The sequence below is a fragment of the Canis aureus genome, chromosome 11 (genome assembly GCF_053574225.1).
Source record: "Canis aureus isolate CA01 chromosome 11, VMU_Caureus_v.1.0, whole genome shotgun sequence".
Taxonomy (NCBI): Eukaryota; Metazoa; Chordata; class Mammalia; order Carnivora; family Canidae; genus Canis; species Canis aureus.
The window spans coordinates 45,492,884-45,512,262 of record NC_135621.1 but is presented as its reverse complement, the minus strand read 5'-3'; the positions used below and the strand labels follow the sequence as shown (position 1 = coordinate 45,512,262).

General features: G+C 37.7%; 1 protein-coding gene across 4 annotated transcripts in view; it reads right to left on the bottom strand.

Annotated features, from left to right (window-relative positions):
* AFF3 (ALF transcription elongation factor 3) overlaps nt 1-19,379 on the bottom strand; it is a 532,210-nt gene that overhangs the window by 423,828 nt on the left and 89,003 nt on the right. For all 4 annotated transcript variants that reach the window (XM_077915033.1, XM_077915032.1, XM_077915034.1 and 1 more), the window contains 3 exons: nt 18,752-18,872; nt 17,458-17,770; nt 16,943-17,328 (listed from right to left, as the gene is read on the bottom strand). In XM_077915033.1, the coding sequence (XP_077771159.1) occupies nt 16,943-17,328; nt 17,458-17,770; nt 18,752-18,872 (820 nt within the window). The remainder of the gene's footprint in view (nt 1-16,942; nt 17,329-17,457; nt 17,771-18,751; nt 18,873-19,379) is intronic.

The window sequence follows — 19,379 nt, the reverse complement described above, 5'->3', positions numbered from 1 at the left end:
GTCAGGACCAGAGATACATACTGTAATCATACAGATGGTATATGAAGTCATTGGAATAGATAAAGTGCTCCCCTCCCAACTCTGGGGAAAATGTAGGGCAAAAAGAGTATAGAATCCAGAATACCAACATTTCAGTGTTAAAATACAAAGTTAATTAATATGTTATGTGACATTTTTTATACTGTAATCTTAAGAGTTTTTGTAATCTTAAGGTTTTCTTATAATGTAAAAGGTTCTGTTTTACATTATCCAGAAACAGAATACAGTGTTGAGCCTGACACTGTTTTATATTGTTACTTTGGTCACTGGTACATCACGTAAAGAAATCAAAATATGTTTGGAACAGAACAGAGGCTAATTAAATACACCTGAAGTCCAGAGCGATTCAGAGAATTGACTGAAGTCTTGCAGCAAATTGGTCCTGTTTGCAACTAGCCCAATATCTAAAAATTAATTCAAAATCTGATGTTCTCTTTCCTTTTATTTGTTTCTAAGGCATGTGAGAATATAAATAAAATCATATAATTCACTCAAATAAGATCATTAACAGATATTAGAAAAGCATTTTGTAATTTTCACATGTACTCTTTAATTTTAATAGCTATAAAGTGTTAACAATATTAGCTAATTTTTTCTTATGTAGTTGAATTGTGCTTCATTGGAAGGAATATCACAGAATTATGTTCCTGTATTCTTGGAAGGGTGGTCTATATGCCTTCTATATAACAATGGTCTTAATATCCCACATAGCCAATCAACAAAAGTTACTAAGTGACTAATGTAAGTGAAGCACATCCTTACTCATGTGAGAAACATCAGAGAAAGAGTTGAGTAGCACAATCATAACTGAAGTAAAAAAATTGAACACCAATAAAAAATAAATTTATATTTAAAAAAAAGAGATAAAGAATATGAAAAAAAAATAACTGAAGTCAAGGAAGACTCCCAACAGCCGCCACTTAATTGCACATAATGATTTCAATTGACTGGCATGAAGTTCTTAAACACTCAAGTATAGAATCCTTTAAAATCTGTGTTAGATATAACAGAATTTACATTTTTCCTCAGTGAGAGGGGAATAAAACCTTTGAGAGTTATAAAATATTGTTGCACAACAACATGAATATATTTCACATTCCTGAACCAGTTACTTAAAAAATGATTAAGATGATAAATTTATGCTACATGTTTTTTATCACAATTAAAAAATTTTAAAGGAATCATGAAATTAAATCACTTTAACATACTTTTGTCCAGAAGATGTTTTATATCCTACAAGGAATAGGGAGCCGGCCACCATTTTCAGATGGTGAGAAAGAGGTGGAACTGGATCTTTAGGTTAATCAATCAGACAATGTTACTCAGGGCTTGTTAAAGAGATGTGACAAGATGAACATTCAAAAGCTAGAAAAGCTAGTTAACAAAGTGAAACAGTTAAATAGGAAAGTAGCACTAAGGTTTGGAAGATTATGAAAGACTTATGAAAACAGTAATCAACAAGATATGGTATGACTAAAGAAAGAGAATCTAAGATCAAGTTCCAGTAATAACATGGTACATGCTACTAATGGTCAACCTGAGCTTTAACCATTAAAACGAAAATACCCAGAAAGCATTTGGTAAAACAGGGGCAGCTTGGGTGGCTCAGCAGTTTAGGGCCGCCTTCGGCCCAGGGCCTGATCCTGGAGACCCGGGATGGAGTCCCACATTGGGCTCCCTGCATGGAGTCTGCTCCTCCCTCTGCCTGTGTCTCTATCTCTCTCTCTGTGTGTCTCTCATGAATAAATAAATACAATCTTAAAAAAAAAAAAAAAAGCATTTGGTAAAACAAAAACAAAAACACTGTAGCCTGGATGTTCTTTAACCTTTACCACCAAGGTTCAAAGACACCAAATCTGAGATATATGCCAGTAAATTTGAACCAGGAATTTAGATGAAGTCCATCAACCAGTTCAGCCATCAGGTTTTGTCCCAGCGAGGTTACACCACTCACCTGTCCCTGTGCCTTCTTCACTTGAGGTTTACCTGGGAAGGTGAAGGGACTAACAAAGAAAAGTAAAAATCATTTCACTTCCAATTTGATGGAACTAAAAAAACCTCTTGAGAGTGAAACAGTCTCTTTTAAAAATTTGCTGTGCTCTACGAAACAGAATAGAGCTGAAAAAAATTAAACCCTTGATAGACTTTATGCCTTTAGGCAATCTGACAACCACTGTCCAAAAGGACAAATCCTCTCCTTTTGGATCTCAGTACTGCAGGCAACTCAGAAACTCTCCAGCTCTGATCTGTACAAAAGGTCATCTGGGTTTCCAGATCAATCTCTGTGGTGTTCGAGTCACTACAACAGCAGATTAAATTAGCATCCACAAGAACTGCAAGTCCCTCCTCTCCACACAAACACTTGGAGGAAAAACCAGGTAAATCAGAATGCCATTAGTATATTGGGATTAGAAAATCTTACTGTAATGTATAGGAATAAAAAAAGAAGAAGAAGAAAAGAAAATTCAACTTTTTAATTAAAACCTTCAGAATCTTATCACAAAATGTTTCAGCCTTTGCAGATTAAATGGAATTTTTTTCACTTAAAAAAATACATAGCCAACTTCTAGGGGAAAATAGTACTTAGAAAAACAAAATGAGTTTATTTTCACTAGAATGTATATAGTTAGACTATCTTACTATTTCTGTTCTTTAAATCTAATCTTGAATATTCATTTTTCATTTAAAAAGTGGGCATGTTTTAATTTCTAATCTAAGGATGATATGGCTACAAAAATGTATTTTATTTTTTTACTACTGTTAGCTACTTAATCTGTGAAATACAGCTCAGGAAAAAAATGCTGTCATAAAACCTGTTGGTATAAAGATAAGCAGTTTATTTAATATCTAATTAAATGTGGTCACCAGAGAAATCACAGCTTATGAAACTTTATCAGAAAAAGATTAATCCATTTCAGGCTTAACCCAAATGTCATAAGAGAACTCATGAATTTAGATAGGAATCCACTTATTATCCAAAGACATTTTCATATTGAGTAAGAAGAGCTGATATTACTGGTTATATTTATAGTCACTTCAATCAAATTCATATACTTTGTAACTATCATTGATTTCAGGGACAATTATCAAACTAGAATAATATAACAGGAAGTCCCGTCCTCTTTGTCAAACATTTCTATAATGTTCTAAAAGCACTTTGAGTTTACAGACCTCATTCATTGAGAAATTCAAAAAATTATACAGATTGTGTCATTTTAATGCAAAAACAACTAACAAAGAACTACTGAACAACCTATTATATGTTGGACTCAGGCACTGGGGAAATGAGGATGAAGAACAGGATTCCTTTTTTTGAAGGGCTCACACAAATCATGAGACAAACCCCGAAAGAACCACTGATATAAAGTAATAACTACTACAGGGCAAAGGCTGCTGTTTCCCCCCATATCTATTCATGCCTTTGTCTATAGCAAAATAAATTTATCTGGACACGTGGTGACCCAACATTAAGTCTGGATGCATTTCTCAGCCCTCTTTAAAGCTAAGACAGCCAGGTGACTAATTGGGGTCAATGGGATCTGAAAGAAAGTAGTCTGTGCTCCTTCCAGGTTGAAGCTTTAAAGGGGAGGATATGCCCTCCCCATTCCTATTCCTCTTCCTGAGGGCTCAAAAGGAATCTGGGCCACCTTGGATCAGGTGGACAAGTTGTAGCACTCATTATAGGTGGTAGAGCTATAGAATAAAAGAAGACTGAGTCCATGATAGAATGTCAGAGAACAAAGCCACCGTTCCACCTCAGATTTATAATGTAAGAAAAGCAAGCTTTTGTCTTGTTTTTAAGTTGCTTCTTTGGGAATCCATCACATAAAACAGCATCATGTTCTCTTCTTTTTTTTAAGATTTTTATTTATTTATTCAGAGAGAGAGAGAGAGAGAGAGGCAGAGACGCAGGCAGAGGGAGAAGCAGGCTCCATACAGGGAGCCCAACGTGGGACTTGATCCCAGGTCTCCAGGATCACACCCCGGGCTGCAGGAGGCGCTAAACCGCTGCACCACTGGGGCTGCCCGAAACAGCACCATGTTCTAATTAAGATTTAATAGACATGGTTCTTTCTCTGAGAATTTTGGTACCAGAAAATGTCCATTAAAAGGAAGAACCAAAATTTTATAGTAAAAGCAAAGGAAAGCTTGAATTATAATTTTTCATGAAAAATAAAACCCTGAACCATAAAAATAAACTAATCTTACAATACCAAAATAGAAATGAGAATTAAAACTTTACAAATTCCTAGAAGAGAATGACTTAAGTCATTTGGGATAGGGGGCCTAAGTTTTTGTTAAAAAAACTATATAATCATGTGATAGAGGCAATGAAAAAAAAATCAACCTAGTAAGTAACAGAATAGGTCTCAAAACCTGATCATCAACATGTAAGAAAGACTTAGGAAAATAGTAGTGAATACAGATAAAAAACAAAAAGTACAGGTCAAAGCAATTAGAATGGAACTAATAGATAAGAAAAACAAAGATGATTCAACACAAGAGTAATACGTTTACTTCCTTTAATTTGCCTCTTAAAGGCAAATCAAAAAGCGTGTGTGCACACAATGTGTTTAAACAATACAAAAAAAAACCTCTGAGCTGGAATAATGTATTAATCTGACAAGACTGAAAGACCAATCCATGTTTCAGGAAATGCTCAATACTGAGACACATTTTGATTAAGCTGCAGAAGTTTGAAGAAATAAATACTTAGGATATTCAAGCAAAAAGAGCATCATTTGCAAGATTTAACAGGATAGGCATATTTGAGGAATATAGATACTAAAGCTCAAGAGAGTCTTCAAATTTGGTGAAACTAAAAAAAAATAGAAAGAGAGGTGAAGGAAGAGAGACAATGTTGTCTTGAATGAAATTCATCTTATGTTTGTGGAATTTCTTCTGGATGGCGGGATTTGAGTTGATTTTTAAATTTCATTTTTCTTCATTTTTAGATAATTTGAAGGAACATGTAACATGTTAACAAAAACGATGAGTAAGTAAGCAGAAAAATATCAAGATGGAAAGCAAATATGACAATATATTAACAACAATCAATTCTGGGTGGTGACTCTCTAATTTCCAAATATTATTATCATTTTTTTATAAGAGGAACCAGATTTGAAGGAGGAATTGGGCAGGCAAACTAGGAAAGAATAATACTCCAGGCATAAGCAAAGCCAGAAAATAATGAAAGAAAATGGTGTGCTTAGGAAACAGCAAGAGGTCTGGTAAGTAGATAAGGATGAAGTCTGGGTCAGATTATATGCTATGATTGAATTTCATTCTAGACTTTATTTTTGTCACTGATATTAACTAACATCATTCAAACCAGTTACAGTATGTTTGTCTCTATTTTTCAGGTATAAAAACACAAAGTCCAGACCTCAGGGACAAGATAATTCAGTACTAGTTCTAAGAGATGGCACAAAGACAGATGAGAAGTAGAGAGTAAACTCAAGGTGCTTACGATACATTGGTGACACCAGACAAACAACAAAGCAGTAAATAATAATATATGGTAATATAACACACACAGACTCTATAGGAATTTAGAAGAAAGGAAATTTTTTGATGGAGCAGATTGTGGAAGTGGCATGACTTATGCCATGGGCTTGAAGAAAGCCTGGAGCATTTTGAATTAAGATTTTCAGTCTCACAAGAAATTACATTGTAGGATCCCTACCCACAGCTACATCACAATTCCATAAAGATGGAGTATTTATCTTTCTTTCATACTGAACTATAAAGAAAAGATGGACTGAGTCATCGCTTAGGCTGGAATATGACTGTAGGGAAAAATAAACAAGTAAGTAAAGGCTTACCTTATATTAAAATAAATTCCAGATGGCTAACTTTTCATCTAGTTTCCTTTATGGTTTTACACATCAGATTTAACTCTTTAACATAGCTATGGAAATAGCCTTTTTAGCCATAATTACAAAAGAAGAGATCAAAAAGAAGAAAGATACAAAATTTAATTTCTACATTATAAACAAAGGTTAATCAAGAAGCTGGGAGAATTGCTTATAATTTATTTAGAAAAGGTTCATTTCCTTAATTTTAAAAACCCATAACTCAGTAAGAAAGAATACAAAGACTCCAACAGAAAAATGGGTAAAGAGCATGAAAAGAAAATCACAAAAAATTATACATGATCACCTTTGTTCATTTTGAAATTATAAATTAGATGTCTATGCATTTTTCCTTGGAAAATATGATATCTACACAAATTTATATATAAGGCTATTCATTGCAGAATAATTCACAATGGTGAAAAAAATTGAAAACAGTTTAAATGCCCAACAAAAGGATTATGTAACAAATTATGGTATCTGCATAGGATAAAACTATTGAAATTCTCAACTAAATGCGATGCAAAGATCATACACTGAACATTGCCAAAGACTGTTCAGTAACATAGCAAAGCGGTTATGGTATGCAAGGAGAAAAATTGGGAAAATAACCATATATGATAGCTTCATCCTGATTCAACAAAGAAGGTCTAAGTATAGAAAAAGACCAAAAGAATCTATACCAAAATGTAAACTGTGACTATTTCCAGACTGCAGCATTACATGTGGGTTTTTTTCTCCTTTATGTTCTTAATGTTACCCAAATTTTTATAATGAAGACATATTACTCTAAAAATCTTTGCTACCCTTTGCAGCAGAACTTCCAGAAAGAGTGGTCTATATGTAACGTCTCTAATTCCTCCTCCTGATTTTCTCTAAAACTTAGACTTTGGCCCCCAAAACACTCTTTGAGGTAACTGATGACCATCATCAGCAGAAATGAAACTGACAATTCCCTTCTCTTCTTGATACCTTCTCTCCTCTCGTTTGCTAGATACTACACTGATTTCTTCCCACCTCCTGATTCTCTGTCTCTCTGGCTGGCACCTTCTCTTCTCACTAATCCCTTGATGTACGAATGCATAAGGGCTTAGCCTTCTTCTTTAGCCACACCCTAAAGGGTCACTCACACCCTAAGTGACCTCATCCAGCCTGAAGGCATTATCAAGGTATGCAGACCACTTCCAAATCTCTATCTTCTAGCCCAGATACGTATTTCTTTCTCTTCCAAATTCCACGCTTATGGCTCCAATGTGTGTGTCTACTTAAGGTGTCCACGTGGATGTCTAACAGACACCCCAAACTCAGTCGGCTCAAATGAATTCCTGCTCTTTTCCTCAAAAATTGGCTTCATATATAACTTCCCATTTCAGTTGAAAGCAACTTTCAGCTACTCAAGTCAAAAATCTGTCTTCAATTCCTCTCCATCTGTCATCCAATCAGTCGATTCTTACCTGACTCTCCTCCAAAATATATCCAGAATCCAACCTTCTCATCATCTTTGCTACCACCTAGCTCCTACAACTACTGTCATCTCTCCCCCAGATTAGGGAAATAATCTGCCAAGTAATCTCCTGCTTCCACGTCTATCCCATTACAGTTTATTCTCAACACAACAGCCAGACAGATTCTTGTAATACTTAAGCCAGACCATGATGCTCTGCGCTCAGAACACCTCCAGGGTTCCCCATTCTCACTCGCAGTAACACCCCGATCCTTGTGGTAGCCTAAAGGCCTTACGTGATGTGGGTTCCTCTCCTATTTCCCTTCACCTCATGCATTCTCCTCCAGCACACTGTCCCATTGATGTTACAGGGTGAGGAGGTATGCTCCCACTCGGGCCTTTGCCCTAGCTATCCACTCTGCTCTAACTAATTCCTCCTTTCTCCAGATACCTTCCTCCTAACTTCCTGCTCAAGTCTCTTTCTTAATGAGGATTACTTTAACTATCCTACTTAATAGAGCAATCTGCTCCCCCTCCTCCCAACCTGTCTGCACTCCTTTACAGGTGTGAAGCTAGTCACTTTGACTCTTTTCTGTAATACTTATCACAAATTATAAAAGGGTAAAATTCAAAATGGTAAAGGAGTTGCTGAGATAGGCTGTGCTGAAGCAAGAAAGGCTCCTCTGAAAGCTCATGTTTAAATTACTATGATGCCAACTGGAAAAGGGTGGCATGACCCTGAGGGAGGGACTGGCCAGAGAACCTAACCTACAGGAATTCATACTAACACACAAACATGAATGAAATAGCCAGTAATGTGAAAGCCCAGTGGGCACATCTACAGCTAAGAAGCGCAAGTGGCTGGAAGGTTGGTTTGTAGGCAAACATAAAGAAGGGTGAGGGCTGTCCAAAGATGGGGAGGCTACGCCAGGAGGTAGGAAGTTCCCTCTTAGCCGTGGGGCTGAACACAGACAGGAAGAGCCTCAGTGGGGATGTCACAGAGAGGAGTCAAGCATCCTGCAGGAGGTCTGGAGGAGACCTTCCATCACCCATGCTCTGTCTGTAAGATTTTCAAGATGTCCAAGAATGAGGGAGAGGGTAGGAGAGCGGCTGATCTATATTTGTTTTCAGGGCTTATGTAGATCACAAACTGAATGTACACATCTTTTTATTTTCTAGTTTAGCCTTCTGTCACACAGATAAGGAGTCAAACATTTACTATGTATTAAAGGCATGCCACTGGCTATGTGGACCCAAATGCTCTGTAACCAGGAATATTTCTGAAGGATATGTCTCCAAGACAACAAATAAACAGAGCTCTGGATAAATAATGTGGATTGTGTTTGCATAAATTATGAAATAATGCATTACTATGAAGGAGTGAAATAGGAATCGCGACAGAAACAAGACCCATGAAGCACAAAATGACATAGAAAGAAAAGGGCAATTCTGGGACTCGGTACCCACTGGAATCAAGGAGTACCTCTAAGAACTCCATGTGTTCCAGGCTATTTTAAATCCATTAAAACTTAATTCACATGGCAGAGAGTTTGAAAATGGGGTCTCTTCCCCACTGTCCCTTGTCCCCTTCACCACCCTTCTCATCCCCACATCCTTTTGCTACAGCTCACATCATGTGGCCAGAGAACAGAAGCATCTGCCTGCAGCACATACACAAAACACCGTCCACACTGCCCCTAGGCCAGGGCTTCTGCTCACACAAACCAAACAAAGAAGAACATGAGAAAAGAGACAGAGCACATATCCCTGGCAGAGCCACTGCCTGCTTTGGCTTTTGTTTCTGAGGCCAACATATAGCTCTATGGTTTATTTTACATGGATTGTGTTTACATACATCAGTAAATATGGTTCCCATTTCTCTTTGTAACAGCAGCTATAAATTATATGTTGGAAGTGTTTGGCTTTTCTCTTCCCATAAAAGGTTTGGCAGGAATTACTGAGGCCCCAAGAAGAAGAGGTCAGTGGTTGGAAGGGAGTGACTTCCTTCACCTATATCCTTAAATGAATTAACTAATTCAACAAACACCTATTGAGCACAAACTATGTGTCAGGCACAGTTAGGAAAGCTCAAGGAAGCAACGCAGCAAAAAGCAAAACAAAAATCCTTGTTCTTATGGCATTCATATTCTAGTAAAATTCATCACCTCATCTCAGTTTCCAGGTTCAAAGCTCTCAAACCGTCTAGGGCTGAGCACAGTAGAAGGTAAATGTGAAGTAAAGAGTTACTATAAATAATTATAATAGTAATTCTGAGTTATTATTATTATTGTGGCTTATTAAGTGCTTACTTTGTGCCAGGCACACTATTCTAAGCACTGTACCAGTATTAACTTACTAAGTAGTCATAAAAAGACTATCAAATGCTATCAAGCACTGTTATATTGAATTGTGTCCCTCACAATTTTAAATTTGAGATAGAGATAGGGACTTTACAGAGGTAATCAAGTTAACAACAAGGTCATTAGGGTGGCCCTAATCCAATATGACTGATGTCCTTACAAAAAAGGAGAAATTTAGATAGACATACATGTAGAGGGAAAACAACGTAAAGACACAAAGAGAAGACAGCTATCTTTGAGCCAGGGAAGGAGGGCTAGAGCAGATTCTCTCTCGCAGCCCTCAGAAGAAATCAACCCTATCAACTCCATGATTTTAGCGTTCCGGCCTCCAGAACCGTGAGACAATTTCTTTGTTCTAAGCCAACCAATTTGTGGTCCTTCGTTATGGCAGCCCTGGCATACTAATAAAGGTACAGTCATGATTCCATGTTGCAGATAAAGCCACTGAGACACAAGGTCATCTGGCTAGCCAACAGACTGGAAGCTGAAGTCAGACAATCTAGCTCAAGAAACCACACTCCTCATTTGGTTCTAAAACCAGGCCAATTACTGCAGAGATGGGTCCCAGTCAGTATTGCTCCTGAAAGTGTCTTTTGATCCTAAAGCCTGACCTTTGGCCAAAATAGAAAACTGCTATGTCTGGGGGTGACCACAGGCTGCTTGTCACACATGCAGCTACAGAATGGAACGTGTGACTAGCAGCAGGGAAACTGCACTCTCCTCTACTATAAAGGCATTGCTAATGCTGGTTAATCATGTGGATAAGTGATCGGCCCAATTAAACATGCTATTTAATACTTTGTAGCTTTAAAAAGATCGATTTCAATGAGTCATTCTAAATACTACCTGAAAATTTTAATACTTTTCTTCAGCCCATATCTTGTTGATTTTATATTTCATTTAACTGGAAATAAAGCTCAAGTGTGATAAGTTCTACTACAGGTAATAGCTCAGGAAAGCCAAATACACAGAAGAAGAGAGAAAATTCGATCCCAGGCTTGGCAATAAAATCTCAGGAGGGGGCTAAGCATTAAATTAGGGAGAATCATGTCACTCAGGCTTTGCTATATTAATCCAGGATAATCTCAGTCTTCAAGATTTCCATTATTTCCAACAAATAAACACAAAAGAACTTTCAGGATTTCATTTTCCTTTTTCTACCCACCTCATATCTCTGCCATTCTCTCTCTCTAGTTCACTCACATGCACACACACAACCACTTCCAATAATACCCTCACTTCTAGATCTTGTTTGCTTTTGTCATTTCAGCGGTATTTCTAATAAGAGTAACATAGCCAATATTTACTGAATGCTTACTATATTGTCACTGCGTTAAGCACATGACATTCTTCAACTCATCGATCAACTCCTTTTTCCAGTAACTCTGCAATGTAGATATTATCATTTTCTCCACTCATAAGAAACCTGAGGCTCGGAGACATTAAACTACTTGCTCTTGGCCACATGGCTAAGTGGCAGAGCCAGGATTTGAACCTATGCCTGGAAGAGCCATCATCATTCCACTGTGTATCCCTGTACATCTGAAAGCTTGCATGGGATTTCCAACCAAGAATGAATGAAATACAAGAGAAGAGGCTTTTGTCATTGGGCTGTACACTGATACGTTTTCCAGGGTGGAAGAGGTTGTTGGATCACACACCCATCTCTTCAAGGGACTCCAAATACAGAGAGCTCAGGCTCTTGATTAGTCCCAGGTTTGGAGTCAACACATATAAGGTTGCGGTTTAAGGGCAAACAGCCCCGTAATCTGTCCAGATGCTGTCTGGGAAAGGAAACTTTATGAGAACTGAGAAAATATACGGGGAAAGTAAAGTGAGGCTTTCTAATAGCCTCCCCTGGGTCTCACTCTCAACGCCTCCATCACTGGGAGTAGTCTCCTATCTTATGGCTAGAAAATGTGGTTTTATAATATGAACCTAAAGGAGCCCAGAGAGGAAAGGGGACGACGGCAAAGGACATCAGCACCTTTACACGAGGCACATTTTAATATGCTTTCTTCAAAGTTTTCAATAAATAGTTATAGAAGCTGAAGTTATTTTAAACTGGCTAAGTGCTTTACCCTTTTAGGGCTTCGCTAGCTGAACATAAAAATACCAAAAAGTATGGAAACATTTCCACTTGCCAGCCTTCATTATGACCTTCAGAGTGACCCATCTATAAGATGAGAAACGAGTGCTTTCATCTAGTATCTAAGATCAAAGTTGTGGCTCTTCACTCTTCTAAGTCTAAGGGCTACAAGTTGTCTGTGTTCCCACTGAGAGAACACACTGCGTGTAATCAGCTATGCTGTTACTAAGCCCCACTGTCCCACAGGATGCAACCTTATGCTGCAGTGGGTGACGGAGGATGGAGGTTATGGTGATGGGGAGGATAAAACCACAACAGACAGGGAAACTGAGTCTCCAGCCTGGCCACGCACCCTCATTTCATCAATGAGCAATCAGATAGCATACTGTCATTTGAAAACATTATACATCTCAAATGTAATTAAGAAATCTAGACTGGCATGAATATGTAATGTACACATTGCTCTGCAGATGCCTTTCTCGTCCGACAGGCTGGTGCCGACTTTAATTTGGAAGAAATCCATTTTCATACAAAGGTAACCAACAGTGACAGGAAATAGGAAGCCTACATCATTTATCTTCTATGAACTTAGAAAAAAAAATCAGTTAATTGCTTTTCTAGGAAGCAATTTTGTGGAATCATGGTGCTTTATCTTTCTGCTCTTATTTATATATAAATGGTGATTTTAAAATGCCCATTGTGAAAATGCTAATTAATCAATACATCTTAAACTATTTTTAAAAAATATTTTATTTATTTATTCATGAGAGACACACACACACAGAGAGAGAGAGAGGCAGAGACACGGGCAGAGGGAGAAGCAGGCTCCATGCAGGGAGCCCGATGTGGGACTTGATCCTGGGACACTGGGATCACGCCCTGAGCTGAAGGCAGACGCTCAACCACTGAGCCACCCAGGCATCCCCATCTTAAACTACTTAATTGCTTATTTTAACAAATAAAATTCTGACCAACCAAAAATGGTCTCTCTGTTCTTGCAGATGAATTATCAACCACTACAAAAACTCCTAGTATACATACTACAGTCTATTAATTGATATTCAAATTTAAGTGTCTCTTCCCTTATCACTGACTAAGCTGAGAGCAGCAGGCTCTGCTTTCCTTCCTTCCTTCCCTGGCTTTTCAGATATGTTCTATTCTCGGCCATGAGAGCCCCTCTGTAAGTGCGGTCTTAAATCACTGCTACTTATTAAATTAGTAACAGAAACTAAAATGTATATGTTTTGGAATACCACTGAAGCTGAAACTTGCCAAACAAACTGATTTCATGGCCCATGAGACCCATATTCCCATATTTTGTCTCAAAAGCACTGCATATTAGGCTTTTTTTATAGGATTGTCCCATTTCTGCTTTTCGATATCACCTAGCACATATATGTGTATTTTTAAATTCTATAAAGTTTGAGGCCATATAAAGCACTCTCTTCAAATTAAAATTATCATTTTAATAATTTCTTATTATTCCATGAGCCAAAGATAGGTACAGCATGAAGCTAATGATGCATAATCTTCAAGACCTCTTAAGCAAAGATTCCTCCAAGGCCCCAGGAGGGGCTCTAGCAATGAGTTAATACATTTTTTTTAAGAATTTCAAATATAATTTTCTAGTCCTTTTTTCCTGAAGAAAATCCTCAAGATGGTGTATACTTTAGGTCCCACAAAACTTGTATCTGCCCCACTAGGTTAACAGCCCCCCGTGTCTGGATCTTGAATTACATGTGAAGGGCAAAACATTTATTTTGTGTGTGTATGTGAAACAAAAAATAATTTGCTTCAACTGGAAATAAGATTTACTGTGCCCTACTCTAGAATGTTCTAGAATGCATGCTGCAGTCCTTCTTATGTCCCTGTCTCTCATCTAACACTAGTCACCTTTCCCAGTGGCACTCCAGGGAAGGCTCACTTAATGAGGGATGGCATCAAGAATAAAAAACTCAGCTATAACAACAAAAATATGTTTTTCATTAAACATAAAACTGAGCAGGGAAAAACCAGCCAAGAGACAGGTGTATCAGTTAAAGAACTCCCTTGAGGTCTTTAACTTCCACATCAAATTGCACTGAATTTTTCCACACTAATTACCTATTATTGAAGACTAAAGAATTATAACAAATAATTTGCCAGGGCAGCAGATAGAGTGCAGATGTTGTAAGAAAAAAAATGAAGAATTTATGAAGAATAAAATCAGGCGAAAGAGATCCACAAATTCTCAATTTTTTAAAACAACAGAATATTTTTCTACTACAAGGATTATGAAGGTGAGGAAATTTTCTACGACTAAAAGGCAAATTTTAAATTTAGTTTGGACTGTATGTCAGAGAAACTGCAAATTAAGGGCTAGAGTCTAATTTATTCAATTCATGTAAATTTCTTGCAGGCAGAGATCATATCGTAGATTTTTTTTTAATTTTGCATATCACATTACACCTAGTCATTGATTTGATTTCTTATGAGGACTATAGCTACACAATGCCATATGGCTATATTTGTATCTCCTTTGTCTTTACGTCATTTTTACCTAACACTTTCTTTACGCCCCCAAATCCCTCACATTGGCATTAAGTTTTGCTGTACAGCTAACGTCCTAGGAAACTAGAGTCAAGTCATGCAAAAGTTCCCATCAGGTCATTGCCTCTGTAGATTTCCCTAAAAAAACGCATTCCCTACCTCACTGGGAATTAATATTAGTACTAATCAAGAGGACATTTTCACCTAGGTACTGTGTAAAAAAATATAGGCATTAATATTTCTCATTTACCATGTTTGTTTTAGTCTCTCTGAAAAATAAAAGCAAATATTCCCTCAAAAATAACATCTAATTAGCCAATAAAATTTAGTTCCTATGCTATGATTGTGGATTTTATAGGGATGCCCTATAAATACTGAATGATATACCTGCAAAAAGGTATTTTTTAATCTCTTGGAGTACTGTAAAACAAACAAACAAACAAAAAAACTCTTTGAAAAGTCTGAAGGATGGGAAATATAACTGATAGATACTACCCTGCTGCTAACTGGGAAAGAATCTATTATAATGAACTTATTATAACACAGTGTGTGTTGCATGATTCAAATTATCATATTTTCCATAATATGGAGTTTTTTGCTAATGTAAAGAGTGTACTATCTTCCCTACCAAAAACAAAAAACCCAAAACAAAAACAAAAAAACAAATCCACCAATTAAAATTTTGTTCTGCAAACAACACTTCTTCCCTCTTTTCTATCAATGCATGATTGGCCTCTTTAAACTATTCAGTATAAAATGTTAGGAAGGGAGCAAGCTCACAGGCTCAATGTCATTACATGGGGGAAATGAAACACTTCCTGTATAAAAGCTCTAATTTTTCTCGGTATGACTTTCTATCTCAGGCATTTCCCTCTTTCTGTGATTACTGAACCGTAGTACAATGTGTCATTCCCAATCTGGGGTCTTGGAAGGGCGTCCTGAAAGTGTCCACGTTATTAATGGCATACCCAAAAGCCTAATGAAAACTGTACAGTTATCTACATAAGGCTGTACTGGCTATGAAAAACTGGCTTTTAACCAGGCTTTATCAGTTCATTGGGTTACAAAGTAAATAAATAAATGACTAATAAATTTGAAGTTTCTTTGGCACATAAAAATCATTTTAACAAGGAATCAATTGGGATTAAAATTATAAAGGATTCCTGGGGATTACAGTCACCTCTGTTCAAGGATAAGCCATGTTTTATTTGCCAGGTCACTGGATGATGATAACACAAATCAAAGGACTTGATAAATTCAATTTTATAAGGTGATATTAATACGTGTTTCCTGCAAATTTTTAAAAACATGAATGCTTGCGGAAGTTATATGTTGCTCCAATTAATTCCTGAGACTACTTTATGGGATCCATCATAAATGAATAATCAAAAGTGAATGTCACTTAATTTCCTCATTAGAACCTGCATAAACATCTTGGATGTATCTTCTCTAAGGGCAATATGTTGATCTCCCAATTGGTGCACTGTGCTTTCTGAGGTAAGAGCTCAGCTCAGAAATTATTAAGTTCAGCCTTGTCAGACTCCCCACAAGAAACATCAAATCATTTGTGTTTTAGTTGGTCATTAAATCAAATTAAGAAACAAAGAATATGCTAGCTACAGTGTTACTCCATCTTTAAAAACAAATGTCAAAAAGAAAAAAAAAACCTGAATATTTCCTAAGTCCAATGTTCTAGAATTCACATTTCATGTTACTTAATATACCACATCACAACAAAACAAAAAAAAATGTGCAGGCATACTTTTTCCTATGCTTTTGACAACTGTCATCAATTTGGAATATAGTATGAAATGTGCTTCTCTAAACCAAGACTTCATTTTCCATCCAGATTTACTGTTCAAGTAGACTAGACTCTTTGCTACCTCTGTGATTATGAGATTTGCTTTATGAATTCTAATATTCCATACATCTAGCCTACACATTTTGTAATGCAATAAATAAATACCTCAGATTAAATTCAAGAGGCAAATCAGAAGAATCTGAACTGAAAGATTTCACACACTTCATACAACCGAAGATCATTTTTACAGGGCAAGAAAAGTTCTTACTTGATTAACATCAATTAATCTGGATTTTAAGTTTATAATATAGATGGGACATACAATACACTCGAATATTCACCATATTCAATACTGAGTCATTTAATAATTACTTTAAAAATCATCGAGGTTTACTTTGTAAAGTTTGTCCTGGAATATTTCAAAACTGACAAAAATATTGAACTTCTGAACTCTTTCACATAAAAATTAACCTCTTTATATATGGCCTTTACAATACTTTTATTTCTACTATTTCATGTCAACACCAACTCATTCACACACACACACACACAAAAAAAACCCCGACCTATACTGAAGGAAACATTCCCTCCAGAACGAACATAGACATGTAACTGCATTATGTTGGAACTTAAAAAAAAAAATGGGTGATAATCAATCTGAGATTTTAAGAAATCATTGTCTATCTGTACATTCTCCTTTAGCAATTGATACAAATCCTACCACATGAATGGTTCACACACTGAAAATAAACATGGTAAGTAAATTTGTATCAAGCTATCACTGAGAATGACTCAGATGGTAGGTGGCATTGAATAGAGACTCACCTCTCCTTGTTTGGGGATGCTTAACTTGGAAAGTTTGGCCTTGGCTCTGGCAGACTCTGGCTTGGTGGCCGGGACTCCCCTGTATGAGGTGCAGTGCACACCCGTTTCTGTGGACGACTTAAGCTTTGGAGACTCGTCGGGAGCTTGATCTTGGCCATCCATCGGCCGCACATATGCAGTTGGTTTCTGCTGGACCAGGCTGGGTTTTGAAGCCAGGGATGGAGGAAAGTTCTGAACACAGTGTCCGCTGCTGCTATGCTTGGCTGCCATAGCAGGTGGCCTTTCCTGGGTCTGAAGACCCACCTCTACATTGCACACTTGTTTGGCTCGTGGCTGCTGTCTGCCAACACCATCTCCAAGCAAGGTCCTGAGAGAGCCTTGTTGTGCTGAGTTGGAAGAAGAAGAAGAAGAGGAAGATGAGGATGAGGGGCTCAACACAGACTGGTTAGGTTTTTTATTATGGTTCTTTGGGTTAGCAGAGCGGTTCAAATCAAGCAACCTGTGTCCGTGCTTACTTGCTCTCTGTTGGCCATCTGATGGCGGATGCCCGGCCTTCTGCCAGCCCATGGTGCCTCTCTTACTCTGCTGCACGGGGACAGCTGCTGGTGTGGAAGAAGCAGTGCTACAGACAGATGAGGGCTGGGCCTGGGCTCTTGAATCTGCAGCAAAATGTTCATCGATCTTGTTCACGGGAGCCTGAGGAACCCCAGGTTTGGGAACGCCAACAAGATGACTCTGATTAGATCGATCAGTTAAAAAGTCTTTCATTTCATCGTAATTGCCTAAAGTATTCTGGATCCGGTTGGAGAGCTCATCCCCCTTGTTAGTCTGGAGAAAGAAAAACACAGTAAGCACCTTGTCGTTAGAGACAAGGGAAATACAGGAAACAATGGAGAGGTGCCTTGATGGCTCATAGAGTCAGGGCTGTCACATTCAGAATGAGAGCTGGGAGGTGAAATCAAAATCGTTGTCTCAGAAATCCATCTACGCTGCATGGCACCAGAACCAGGAAGCCACAAAGAGCCTTAGACTACACCAAAAGGGAATCTATCCTTGGTGGTATGATGCAGCAATGGAAATCAGGATTAAGGCTTTCCAGGATTGGGTTTTCTTTGCTTTTTTAGAGTCCCTTAGAAACTTTTCTTGAAAATTCAAATTGGGCTCAAATTGTTCTGCTGCCAATTTCTAAATATATCATATTCTTGTCAGAAACCCAGAGTGACAGGCAAAAGAAGTCAGCATAAAGCTTAAAAATGAACATGAGCTAAATGTGCAAGAGGCCAACTATCCACAGTTCCGTGCAGGCCTCAGATATTAGTGAAATCTTGGAAGACCTTTCATTTTGGCAGAGTTTGTATCTCTGGCCTTTGGTGTAAATGAGAAACAATCCAGCCATTTTTTTTTTCTCATTATCTTATCAGGTAGCCTGATCACAGCATAACCTATGTGTGGCAAATATGTTACCCAACCTCTTTTTATTTCCTATAGCTTAGAAGGAAAAACATTACAAGTGGCATTACTTTGAAAATCAACGCAGAAATGAAATCCATACTATTGATAAAATTCACAGCAAGCAGCTCTCACCATTACGCAAAAGTTACATTTTACTGAGGAAACAGGCAGTCAAGTCATGTGAACTAGACACCAAGATTTGTGGGAAAAGACCTCATTCTGAGAGGCAGAGCTGTCTTCTTGGGCTGAACAGGCAGAGAACAAGCTGGAGTTTGGTTGGTCAACTCTTCAAGGAGAGACTGCCATCACAGGGGTAGAGGTACAAGTCGGGGAGAAGATGAATTGAAAATCATCTACCTTATAAGGTTCACTGAAGAGGGAGTAACTCGAATTAAATGTGCCATCATCCTGCTGTGTTTCCTGATTTCTTCTCTCTCGTTCCTTCCTTCGTAACACATTTCTATCTGGTTCATAGACGCTGCATCAGGAGAAAGAAAAGAGAACAACCACACAGGAAAAAGTTAAAGGCTAAAACCCTGTGGAACATTCCCCTGAGTGCAAAAGTCTGGTTCATGGATAGACGGCCGTGACAAGGAGAACAAGGATCAGATTAGACACCCAGCAGTAGGAGCTTGGGTGTCTGATAATTACATTCTTCAGGGGTAAAAAAAAAAAAATCCTTAGGGCAAGTTCCAACCAGTACTAGTCCTCTCTGCCTGATATCTAAGACAGGAAATATCTAAGCAGCTTTGACAGAAGACTGAAAGTAATCTTAAGGCAGACAGTAATTACAGTGATGTGTAAATAGAAATTACGAGCATATTTCCTCTTATGACATAGCCTCTGAATGTTCTATGGGAATGCTCCTGTTCTTGTCTTTCTTTTCCTTTTTTTTTTTTTTTTTTTTTGTATGGCTGTGTTTCTGTAGTGATTCTTTCATTAACTAGCTCCCTAAAGAGCTGTTAAAACTCCATGCTGCAATGGT